This window comes from Bufo bufo, chromosome 1, assembly GCF_905171765.1.
Source record: "Bufo bufo chromosome 1, aBufBuf1.1, whole genome shotgun sequence".
Lineage (NCBI taxonomy): Eukaryota > Metazoa > Chordata > Amphibia > Anura > Bufonidae > Bufo > Bufo bufo.
Window position 1 is genome coordinate 204989507 of NC_053389.1, and position 12990 is coordinate 205002496.

Below are 12990 nucleotides of genomic sequence, written 5' to 3' on the forward strand. Positions count from 1 at the left end.
TGAAAGGGGCCTAAACGTGATGATCTTTATTTCATGGGTGCAGAATAAAATCCAACATGTACATCTACGTGTTTCGGATCCTCTGGTTCTGATCCTTACTCATGAATATCACGTTTACTACTGCCATCCTGGAAGCTGGATTACCTTCTTTTGTTGCTTTCGTCCACGCCTGGTTCCTGGCTTCCACTGCTGGTGATTCAGGTGAGCTCCTCCACACTCCATTGCATCTTCCCTTTAGGGTAGGTTCACATCTCCACTAAAGGGAATGCGGTAATCTGTTCTGCCAAAGGAACAGACTACTGGAGTTACAGCATCTAGCATAGCGCAATCGACTATAATGGGATCTGGCAGCTTTCCGTCGGTAAAGGCTACCATATTACGAGAGATGTGAACGTAGCTTTACAAAGGGGTTTGTCAATCTGGTATATTGATGAAAATCGGGTAAAAGAAGGGGCTGCAGAGTTTCATTGTTTACACAGTGCCTGGTACTACAATGTCTCATTCAGGTAAATGGAGCTAAGCTGCAGTATCGGGCACAGCAACAAACAAATGTATGGCACTGTGCCTGGGTGAACAATGAAAGATACAATTGCGCCATTCAGTGAATTAGTTTTGGGGTGCCTGGAGTTGGAACCCCACCAGTCAGATACTGATGGCCTGGTTTTGAAGAAAACGCACTTGGCACTAAACTCTGAACTGGAAGTGTATTGGAGTTTTGAGTTTGACTGAGCAATGACCACTTAAGCCCTTACACATCTGTAGTTAGAAGAAAAGCTTTTGGGGTTGGTTTTCGGACAGTCCCATCGGATCATGAAGCAGACATGCCAAGTAGCAGCAGATGACCCAGGCTCGATCTACTTGTGCTTCCATGTTCTGTGGATACACACACTTTAGAAAGCGAAAGTTGAGAGCTTTGTCTATGAGACTTAAGATGCTTAGGACTTGTCTGCTCATCTCCTTCTGCTCCTCTGACAGCTGGGCCGGGACATTTTGCATGAAAGCTGGTAGATCTAATTGTGGGCTTATCCCTCCACACAGCTCTTGTGGCTTACCATCCATTACTTTGGTAGCTATTCCAAATGCTAAACTAGATGAAAACGTGATGAAACCATTGGAAGAGGCGATGGCGTAACCGCGTCTTAAATAATGACTTCTGGAGGGATGGGTAGGAGCAGGTTTAGCACGGTCCTTGGCTTGTACTTCAAAGAATAGGTCTGTACAGTCCATGACTGTAAATGTGAGGCCTTGGTACTGCACAGTTCTCTTTGGTTGGAAGAGTTCTAGGTATCGGGCACTGTACAGGATGGGGATCTAGAAAAGAGAAGAAAATACATTATGGAGGTAGACTAGTCTCTTCTGTCCTGTATGGTCTGAGCGGTGAGGAGTGGCTGAAAATCATGATATTAGAGTCGTGTCCACTTGGCGTTTGTGCTGGGAAATGTGGTGCTACGGCTTGGTGATAAAACCGAAAGTCATAATTTTCAGTTTAGGGAGAGTTCAACATCGTTATTTTTCTCAAACTGGTGCAGAATGGAAAAATAACAATGTTCTGACACAACTAAGGGAGAGTTCAAAAGTGTTAAATCTGTTCCACTGAGATAGTGAGGATCCAAATAATTATGGGAACGCTACTTTTAGACGGGACCTTTCGCCTCTCCTATGTTTGTCTTAGTAACTTGCATCCCTCATGTAATCATTCTGGAGCATCTATTCTTCTGACTGTTATACCTTTCTACTATTATACCTAATAGCAGTTTATCAATGAATTGCAAGGTCTTTTTTACAGCCTACTATCAATTCATAAACTTCGGATAGGAATAATAGAGCAAGGAACAACATGGTCATAAGAATAGATGCTCCAGAAAGGTTACTACGTGGGGAATACAAGTAGTTATGGCCATTAACAATGAAGACCGATCATACAGTGCGGTCTTCATTAGTTAGCGGTAAGGAAGCTGGGGGCTAACTGGGCGTGCGGTATTTTGCCACAGCCCAACCGTATCATGGCTGCTCCATGTGGCCGTGCCCCAATACCGCTCTGTACACCTGGGGCGTTGCATGGTGCTGTAATAAGCCTGATCTCTAGAACCAGGAGTCTGAAGCGCTCAGCATGGTAATGAAGAGGTCCCATAGACTTTCTAATGAGTCCGTCGGCAGTGAGGAGAAGCAGCGCTCGGCCGAACACTCATTATAGAGATCAGCGGGGATCTCATAACGGACCCCGTGAAAGTTCACTACTCCGCCAGTGAAGATCGCGCATCATCCTCCTAATTTCAGAGCGGTGTGCCGAACGCTGTGACAGCCTGCTCAAACCAACCAGTAATAAAGCTCCTTACTGTAAGGAGCTTTGTTATTGGTTGTCTTAGGTAGCCGAAGCAGCATTGCTGCGCTAACTGCGCCGTTCACATGGCTCACTGCGCTGATGAAAAGTCTAACGCATATTGGTACACCTTAGGCCTCATGCACACGGCCGTTGTTTTGGTCCGCATCCGAGCCGCAGTTTTGGCGGCCCGGATGCGGACCCATTCACTTCAATCCGTTGCTCCGTTCCATAGCCCCGCAAAAAAATATAACCTGTCCTATTCTTGTCCGCACTTTGCGGTCTATGACAGGCATTATTGCGACCTCTGCTGGGGCTGATATCCTGTTCCCTGCCACTCCCCAGTGGTGAGAACAATGTAAAAGTATCCATGCGACCAAATATTGTTGCACAGCTGTTTAAAAAGTTGCAAAACAGTATATTGCTAATTTATTTATATTTTTTTATCGAACACTGGCCTAGCGATCTTAGTAAATGACCCCCAGTGTCCCTTTAGAGTATAGCCACACAATCATAAATGCACAGCATTTTACAGTAGCAGAAACCAAAAACTGTCATACAAAATGCATTGGGGCAGGTTCACTCATCCTTAGGGCTCATGCATATGACCGTATGTATTTTGCAGTCCGCAAAAAAAATAAAATAAATACGGATGACATCCGTATTGCATTAGTTTTTTTTGTGTTGATCCATTGTAACAATGCCTATCCTTGTCCACAAAACGGACAAGAATAGGACATGTTCTATATTTTTTCAAGTGAGGTGTCATTACAACCCCTTCACTTGAATAGCATGGCATGATGGCAATGACTAAGGCCCCTTTCACACGAGTGAGTTTTCCGCGCGAGTGCAATGCGTGACGTGAACGCAGAGCACCCGCACTGAATCCTGACCCATTCATTTCAATGGGTCTGTGTACATGAGCGTTGTTTTTCACGTATCAGTTCTGCGTTGCGTGAAAAACTAAGCATGTTCTATATTCTGCGTTTTTTACGCAGCCCTGGGCCCATAGAAGTGAATGGGGCTTCAGTGAAAAACGCATTGCATCCGGAAGCAAGTGCGGATGCAATGCGTTTTTCACTGATGGTTGCTAAGGCCTCTTTCAGACGGGCGTTGCGGGAAAATGTGCGGGTGCGTTACGGGCACACCCGCGATTTTTCCGCGCGAGTGCAAAACATTGTAATGCGTATTGTACTCGCGTGAGAAAAATCACGCATGTTTGGTACCCAAACCCGAACTTCTTCACAGAAGTTCGGGCTTGGGATCGGTGTTCTGTAGATTGTATTATTTCCCCTTATAACATAGTTATAAGGGAAAATAATAGCATTCTGAATACAGAATGCTAAGTAAAATAGGGCTGGAAGGGTTAAAAAAATAAAATAAAATAATTAAACTCACCTTAATCCACTTGATCGCGCAGCCGGCATCTCTTCTGTATTCTTTCTTCAGGACCTGGGTAAAGGACCCGTGGTGACGTCACTCCGGTCATCACATGATCCCTCACAGGATCTTTTACCATGGTGATGAATCATGTGATGGACCATGTGACGACCGGAGTGACGTCACCACAGGTCCTTTACCCAGGTCCTGAAGAAAGAAGACCGAAGAGATGCCGGGCTCCGCGATCAAGTGGACTAAGGTGAGTTAAATTATTATTATTATTTTTTTAACCCCTCCAGCGCTATTTTACTATGCATTCTGTATTCAGAATGCTTAGTAAAATAGCGCTGGAGGGGCTAAAAAATAAAATAAAAATTTAACTCACCTTAGTCCACTTGATCGCGGAGCCCGGCATCTCTTCGGTCTCCTTTGCTGAACAGGACCTGTGGTGAGCGTCCATTACAGGTCAAGGACCTTTGATGACGTCACTCCGGTAATCACATGATCCATCACCATGGTAAAAGATCATGTGATGGATCATGTGATGACCGGAGTGACGTCATCAAAGGTCCTGTTCCTGTATTTAATGCTCACCACAGGTCCTATTCAACAAAGGAGACAGAAGGAGATGTCGGGCTACGTGATCAAGTGGACTAAGGTGAGTTAAATAATTTTTATTTATTTATTTAACCCCTCCAGCGCTGTTTTACTATGCATTCTGTATTCAGAATGCTATTATTTTCCTTTATAACCATGTTATAAGGGAAAATAATAATGATCGGGTCTTCATCCCGATCGTCTCCTAGCAACCGTGCGTGAAAATCGGAAATTTTCACGCAACCCCATTCACTTCTATGGGGCCTGCGTTGCGTGAAAAACGCAGAATATGGAGCATGCTGCGATTTTCACGCAACGCACAAGTGATGCGTGAAAATCACAGCTCATGTGAACAGCCCCATAGAAATGAATGGGTTGGTATTCAGTGCATGTGCAATGCGTTCACCTCACGCATCGCATCCGCGCGGAATACTCGCCCGTGTGAAAGGGGCCTAAGAGATGTTGTTTGTAAACCTTCAGTTTTGTTATCACGCGCGTGAAAAACTCATCAAAACACATTGCACCCGCGCAGAAAAAACTGACTGAACTTGCTTGCAAAATGGTGCGAGTTTCACTGAACACATCCTGAGCCAATCTGTATCGTTCGTGTGAAAGAGGCCTAAGGCCTCTTTCACACGGGCGTTGCAGAAAATGTGCGGGTGCGTTACGGGAACACCCGCGATTTTTCTGCGCGAGTGCAAAACATTGTAATGCGTTTTGCACGCGCGTGAGAAAAATCGGCATGTTTGGTACCCAAACCCGAACTTCTTCACAGAAGTTCGGGCTTGGGATCGGTGTTCTGTAGATTGTATTATTTTCCCTTATAACATGTTATAAGGGAAAATATAGCATTCTGAATACAGAATGCATAGTAAAACAGCACTGGAGGGGGGTTAAAAAAAAATAAAAAAAATTTAACTCACCTTAGTCCACTTGATCGCGATGCCGGCATCTCCTTCTGTCTCTTTTGCTGAACAGGACCTGTGGTGAGCGTCCATTACAGGTCAAGGACCTTTGATGACGTCACTCCGGTCATCACATGATCCATCACCATGGTAAAAGATCATGTGATGGATCATGTGATGACCGGAGTGACGTCATCAAAGGTCCTGTTCCTGTATTTAATGCTCACCACAGGTCCTATTCAACAAAGGAGACAGAAGGAGATGTCGGGCTACGCGATCAAGTGGACTAAGGTGAGTTAAATAATTTTTTATTTTTTTTAACCCCTCCAGCGCTGTTTTACTATGCATTCTGTATTCAGAATGCTATTATTTTCCCTTATAACCATGTTATAAGGGAAAATAATAATGATCGGGTCTCCATCCCGATCGTCTCCTAGCAACCGTGCGTGAAAAATCGCACCGCATCCGCACTCGCTTGCGGATGCTTGCGATTTTCCACGCAACCCCATTCACTTCTATGGGGCCTGCGTTGCGTGAAAAACGCAGAATATAGAGCATGCTGCGATTTTACGCAACGCACAAGTGATGCGTGAAAATCAACCGCTCATGTGAACAGCCCCATAGAAATGAATGGTCGGTATTCAGTGCGGGTGCAATGCGTTTCACCTCACGCATCGGATCCGCGCGGAATACCTCGCCCGTGTGAAAGGGGCCTATGGCCCCTTGCACACGAGCGTGACGAATTAGGTCCGGATGCGTTCAGGGTGCGTTCAGTGAAACTCGCACTATTTTGCAAGCAAGTCAGTCAGTTTTGTCTGCGATTGCGTTCAGTTTTTTCCGCGCTGGTGCAATGCGTTTTGATGCGTTTTTCACGCGCGTGATAAAAAACTGAAGGTTTACAAACATCTCTTAGCAACCATCAGAGAAAAATGCATTGCAACCCGCACTTGCTTGCGGATGCAATGCGTTCTTCACGCAGCCCCATTCACTTCTCTGGGGCCAGGGCTGCGTGAAAAACACAGAATATAGAACATGCTGTGATTTTCACGCAGTGCAGACTGATGGCGTGAAAAACAACGCTCATGTACACAGACCCATTGAAATGAATGGGTCCAGGTTCAGTGCGGGTGCAATGCGTTAACGGCACGCATTGCACCGCGCGGAAAACTCGCTCGTGTGAAAGGGGCCTAAGGCCGCTTTCACACGGACGAGATTTCCGCATGGGTGCGATGCGTGAGGTGAACGCATTGCACCCGCACTGAACCTGGACCCATTCATTTCTATGGGGCTGTGCACATGAGCGGTGATTTTCATGCATCACTTGTGCGTTGCGTGAAAATCGCAGCATGCTCCTCTTTGTGCGTTTTCCATGAAACGCAGGCCCCATAGAAATGAAATGGGGTTGCGTGAAAATCGCAAGCATCCGCAAGCAAGTGCGGATGCGATGTGATTTTCACGCACGGTTGCTAGGAGACGATCGGGATGGGGACCCGATCATTATTATTTTCCCTTATAACATGGTTATAAGGGGAAAATAATAGAATTCTTAATACAGAATGCATAAAAAAATAGGGCTGGAGGGGTTAAAAATAATTTAACTCAACTTAATCCACTTGTTCGCGCAGCCCGGCTTCTCTTCTGCCTTCATCTGTGAGGAATAGGGACCTTGATGACGTCCATGCACTCATCACATGGTCCATCACATGATCTTTTACCATGGTGATGGATCATGTGACGGACCATGTGATTAGCGTAGTGACGTCACCACAGGTCCTTTTCCTGTGCACAGCAAAGAAGACAGAAGAGAAGCCGGCCTGCGCGAGCAAGTGGATTAAGGTGAGTTAAATTATTTTTACGTTTTTTTTTCAACCCCTCCAGCCCTATTGTACTATGCATTCTGTATTAAGAATGCTATTATTTTCCCTTATAACCATGTTATAAGGGAAAATAATAAAATCTACAGAACACCTAACCCAATCTCGAACTTCTGTGAACAAGTCCAGGTTCAGGTACCAAACATGCCGATTTTTGTCACGAGCGTCATTTTCCCGCAACGCACCCGCATCTTATCCGGGCCAAAAACATGACGCCCATGTGAGAGGCCCAAGAGTCTCTATCCAGACGTGAAACATGTCGGAGAGCTTCCACGCTCCTTTTCAATGTGGAAGGGCTCCAGTGGTTTTTAATGTATATCCAATAAACCAGTTTTTTTTTATTTCACCTTTATGCTCGATGGCCATTCTCTTACTTCAGAGGATCCGTATACAGGCATGTGACTGCTGTAGGCCAATCAATGGCCTCAGTGGTGACGTGTACATGAATTTCAAGTGCCCACTGCCATGCCATTCATTCACGTGTCAACGCTGCGGCCAATGATTGACCGGCGGAGGTCATGTGCATGTTACTTTTTACCCTGTCCAGCCCTCTGTTATATTTTTTCCCTTTAAAGGATAACTGTCAATATTTTTTTTTGTAGCATAGGATGTAGCTGATTAATATCACCTCGGTGCCCCTGTTTAAACTTTTAACTGTGTATTCAATAACTCTCAATTTCTGTATTTTGGTTCCCTCTCCTGGCTTTTAATACCTGCGCTGAAAATCCCGTTGCCATGTGTCCTCCGTCTCCCTGTTTCCTCATAGAGAAGACGGAGGACGTACAAGCAGGCATTGCGTGCGCGCTCCCTTTGGATCCTGTGCAGCCAGGGCTTGAAGTTAGAATATACCATCGGATTGGAGAAAAACTCTGATCCGATGGTATATTCTAAACCCGAGGCGTTTCCATGGTGATGGGGACGCACCTCTGACAGGGCGCTTCCATCCGCGGGACACCCGACGGGTTAATTGCGCAGACGGCAGCTCCCTGTCAGAGGTCGGGTGCCTTCTACAATGTTTACATTGGTGGGGCAGTGCGCCCCCCCCCCCCCAGTATTAAAAATCATTGGTGGGCAGTGCGCCCCCCTCCTCCCCAGTATTAAAGGGGTCCACTGACAGAGCCGTCTAGAGCATTATAAAGTGACATAATAATCTTCTATTGGTCTTAATAAGCTTAATTAAACTATACCCTTATCACCCCTCGCTGCCTTTCCTTTACTTATAAAAAGTGTTCAATAATGCAAATTACCTTACTTTGGCCCAAGGGGCCTGTCTCTCATCAGTTCTGTGCCCAGCCGCTCCCCAACTGCCGTCTCCTAGTGCCCCGCCCAGCTCATTAGTATTCCACTGCAACTGGGTGGCTTTTTTTTCCTCCCGACGCAGTGAATTCCCATTAAGGCCAGTGTTGTATTAAAGGGGTTAATACAAGATATGGTTAAAAAATCCCCGAGGCATTACTCATCTATACCGATCCCTGCTGTTCTGTCGCTGCGACGGTTCCACTTTGGAAAAGGTCAGGAAGGCCTGATCAGCTAAGGTGGGACCACCACTGTAAATTCTTGACAAAATCTGCATATCTAAGGGCCCCGTTTCACACAGGGCGAGTTTTCCGCGTGGGTGCAATGCGTGAGTTGAACGCATTGCACCCGCACTGAATCAGGACCCATTTATTTCTATGGGAACTGTTCCATGAGCGGTGATTTTCACGCATCACTTGTGCGTGAAAATCACAGCAAGCTCTATTTTGTGCGTTTTCACGCAACACAGGGCCCCATAAGGCCTTCTACATCCTATGATACAAGCTACAGAACACCTAACCCAAGGCCCGAACTTCTGTGAAGAAGTTCCAGTTTGGGGTACCAAACATGCGCGATTTTTCTCACGCGAGTGCAAAACGCATTACAATGTTTTGCACTCGCGCGGAAAATCGCGCATGTTCCCGCAACGCACCGCACCTTTTCTCGCACGCCCGTGTGAAAGAGGCCTAAGGCCTCATGCACACGGCCGAGTTCCGCGGTAACCCGGCCGGGATTCCTTCTGACAGGCAGGAGCGCACGGCGTCATTGGTTGCTATGACGCCGTGCGCTTCATGCCGCCCGCTGCTGTACAGTGATACACTCGTATGATCTATACCAGTGTATCACTGTACAGCAGCGGCGGCATGAAGCGCACGGCGTCATAGCAACCAATGAAGCCGTGCGCTCCTGCTGTCAGAAGGAATCCAGGCCGGGTTACTACGGACCGCTCTCGGCCTCGGAACACGGCCGTGTGCATGAGGCCTAAGGCTACATGCACACGACCGTATGTGTTTTGTGGTCCGCAAATTGCGGATCCGCAAAAAAAAAAGGATGACGTTCCATATGGCATCCGTTTTTTTTGCGGATCCGTTTTTTTTGCGGAGCCATTGTAATAAGGCCTATCCTTGTCCGCAAACTAGAAAAAAATAGGACATGCACTATTTTTTGTGCGGAGCAACGGAACGGACATACTGATGCGGACAGCACACGGTGTGCTGTCCGCGTTTTTTGCGGACCCATTGAAATGAATGGGTCCGCATCCTATCCGCAAAAAAAAACGGATCGGACACGGAACAAAATACGGTCGTGTGCATATGGCCTAAGAGTGCGACCACACGGCAGGGACGCCCTGCGGTGGACGAGCTGCAGCTGGCTTTTGTTAACTAATGAAGGCAGCACCGTTCAGTTGGTCTGCATTGTTAATGGCCGTGTGGCACCTCTAATACAGTGCGGTGTCATTAATTGGACAAAAGCCAGCTGCGGCCCGGTATATGACCACGTCACAACCGTGCTGTGTGTTCATACCTTATTTTGTGGATTTTCCAACGTGCAATATGTTTGTGCGCCCTCCTCAAACCAACTTACCTGGGTAAGACGTGCATGTAAAAAGTTCTGTCCAGTTCAACCAGTAACGCGAGACAGTGGACTCCGATACCCTGAATCGAAATGCCAGATCCTGAAGCAGTAACCCTAAGCGCAATCTTGTGAGTACGAGGAGGAGCTGATCTTCTAAACTTAAGGCACTCTGAGGCCCCACCTCTGTTTTTTTTCCGAATTCGACCAGTACATAGTTGTTGGTCTGCTGTAAGAAAGCTAAGGAAGTCGGTGAGGGTGCTCATAGCTGTCAAAAGCCTGTGTAAAAGCGCACCCATTTGCTTTCATTTTTAATGCCTGTTCATACAGAAGCTGACGCTGTCCCTGTTGTGCTCTTGGTGCTTTACTTGCTGACCCAAATAAAGAACAGTCCCAGAGCTTCTCTCCAGCTGCTCCTGCAGCTCGTTCTTCTTCTTTTCGAGAATCTCCTTCTCGCAGGTTAAGTTCCGGATGTCTGATTCCAACTGCAAAATCTGATCGCCCATATCCGACAACAGCGTCCATCTCTCATTCTCCCACTTCTCCTGTAGCGTAGATAATAAAACACAGAAGGCCTTAAAGGGGCTTTTTCCATGAAAAACAGATCTTGCAACTACAGGATAAGGGTTAAGTGTATGATCAATGGAGGTCTGTCTGCTGGGGCTACTGCCAATCATGAGAATGGGGGTCCCGAGTTCCCTGTTTAAATGGAGCAGCAGTCGCGCGTTGTCCGCAGTCCGCTCCATTCACCTCTGGAGTACTGCACTCGACTAGCTCCCATAGTCCCATATAGTTAAATGGAGCATCGGCGCATATGTGCAACTGCCACTCCAAAGAGGAACACCGGACCCCCTCTTTGTCATCAGCAGAGGCCCTAGCGGTCAAAACCTCACCGATCAGACACTTAGGGCACAGCCACGCTCGTGTCACGATTGCAATGTGACCAGGGTGCTGTCGAGTACCATGTGGCCAGACGGGCCGCGGCAGGCTCCAATTAAACTTATGAGACCGCACAGTTTAGTCAGTCTGTATTGTTAATGGCCACATGGCACCTGCAATACTGGACTACCATTAACAATGCAGACTTACTAAACATCGCGGAGCCTGTACGGGTACTGTCATGCCACATGGTCATACCATTGTATTTTATCTTGCGGATAGGGGATAAGTATTGTTCATAGTTAAACCCATTTAAAGAGGACCTCTCCCCACTCCTGACATGTCTGTTTTAATAGCTCCATGCATTCCCCATGTAATAATTCCAGATCGTCTATTCTCATGGCTCTATGTTGTGCCATATCTTTTCAACTAGAAGTTATGAAGGAATTGCTATTAGCCTGCAGTAAGGGTACAGAGGGGAGGTAACCAGTTGGGGGTGTGTATCTGCCTAGACTCACTCTATCCAATCAGTGCTGCCATTTTCAGACTGGGCAGGGGCACACCCCCAGCTGGTTACCTCCCCTCTGTACCCTTACTGCAGACTGCTAGCAATTCATTCATAACTTCTAGTAGAAATAATAGTGGAATGGCAGGACATAAAGCCATAAAAATAAATGCTCCAGAATTGTTTTTACACGGGGGATGCATGAAGCTATTAAAACGGGCATGTCAGGAGTGGTGACAGGTCCTCTTTAAAGGGGTTGGGCAGCTTCAAATACCTTCTCACATGACAAAAGTGGTTGTTTGTATGGGCTGCAAGCAAAAGTTACACACACCATACTGCTTGCTTCCCTCAAATTTAATCGGCGCCAGTTGATGGGGCGTTAAATATGATGTATTACAATATTAAGGTTAATGGTATTAAAGGGAACCTGTCACCATAAAAATGGTAGTTAAAGGGGTTCTACAGGCTTTTAACCACTTAAGGACCACAGGTTTATACCCCCCTAAAGACCAGGCCCTTTTTTACAAATCGGCACTCCACAACTTTAGCGGTTTATTGCTCGGTCATGCAACTTACCACCCAAATGAATTTTACCTCCTTTTCTTCTCACTAATAGAGCTTTCATTTGGTGGTATTTCATTGCTGCTGACATTTTTACTTTTTTTGTTATTAATCGAAATTTAAAACGATTTTTTTGCAAAAAATGACATTTTTCACTTTCAGTTGCAAAATTTTGCAAAAAAAAACGACATCCATATATAAATTTTTCTCTAAATTTATTGTTTCTACATGTCTTTGATAAAAAAAAATGTTTGGGTAAAAAAAAAATGGTTTGGGTAAAAGTTATAGCGTTACAAACTATGGTACAAAAATGTGAATTTCCGCTTTTTGAAGCAGCTCTGACTTTCTGAGCACCTGTCATGTTTCCTGAGGTTCTACAATGGCCAGACAGTACAAACACCCCATAAAAGACCCCATTTCGGAAAGTAGACACCCTAAGGTATTCGCTGATGGGCATAGTGAGTTCATAGAAGTTTTTATTTTTTGTCACAAGTTAGTGGAAAATAATGATTTTTTTTTTTTTTTTTCTTACCAAGTCTCATATTCCACTAACTTGTGACAAAAAATAAAAACTTCTATGAACTCATTATGCCCATCACGAAATACCTGGGGGTGTCTTCTTTCCAAAATGGGGTCACTTGTGGGGTAGTTATACTGCCCTGGCATTCTAGGGGCCCAAATGTGTGATAAGTAGTTTGAAATCAAAATGTGTAAAAAATGACCGGTGAAATCCGAAAGGTGCTCTTTGGAATGTGGGCCCCTTTGCCCACCTAGGCTACAAAAAAGTGTCACACATGTGGTATCGCCGTACTCAGGAGAAGTTGGGGAATGTGTTTTGGGGTGTCATTTTACATATACCCATGCTGGGTGAGAGAAATATCTTGGTCAAATGCCAACTTTGTATAAAAAAATGGGAAAAGTTGTCTTTTGCCAAGATATTTCTCTCACCCAGCATGGGTATATGTAAAATGACACCCCAAAACACATTCCCCAACTTCTCCTGAGTACGGAGATACCACATGTGTGACACTTTTTTGCAGCCTAGGTGGGCAAAGGGGCCCATATTCCAAAGAGCACCTTTCGGATTTCACCGGTCATTTT

The 12990-nt window shown here is 45.8% G+C and overlaps 1 protein-coding gene across 2 annotated transcripts in view; it reads right to left on the reverse strand.

The window, feature by feature from the left end:
* Positions 1 to 696: 696 nt before the first annotated feature.
* Positions 697 to 12990, reverse strand: part of LOC121002862 — a 42616-nt gene continuing 30322 nt past the window's right edge. Inside the window, exons 4-5 of one of the 2 annotated variants that reach the window (XM_040434492.1) lie at positions 9957 to 10489; positions 697 to 1311 (exon numbers count right to left, since the gene is read on the reverse strand). In XM_040434492.1, coding sequence (XP_040290426.1) covers positions 10256 to 10489 — 234 coding nt within the window. In that variant the 3' untranslated portion in view covers positions 697 to 1311; positions 9957 to 10255. The remainder of the gene's footprint in view (positions 1312 to 9956; positions 10490 to 12990) is intronic. The other variant, XM_040434501.1, reaches the window with a different exon arrangement.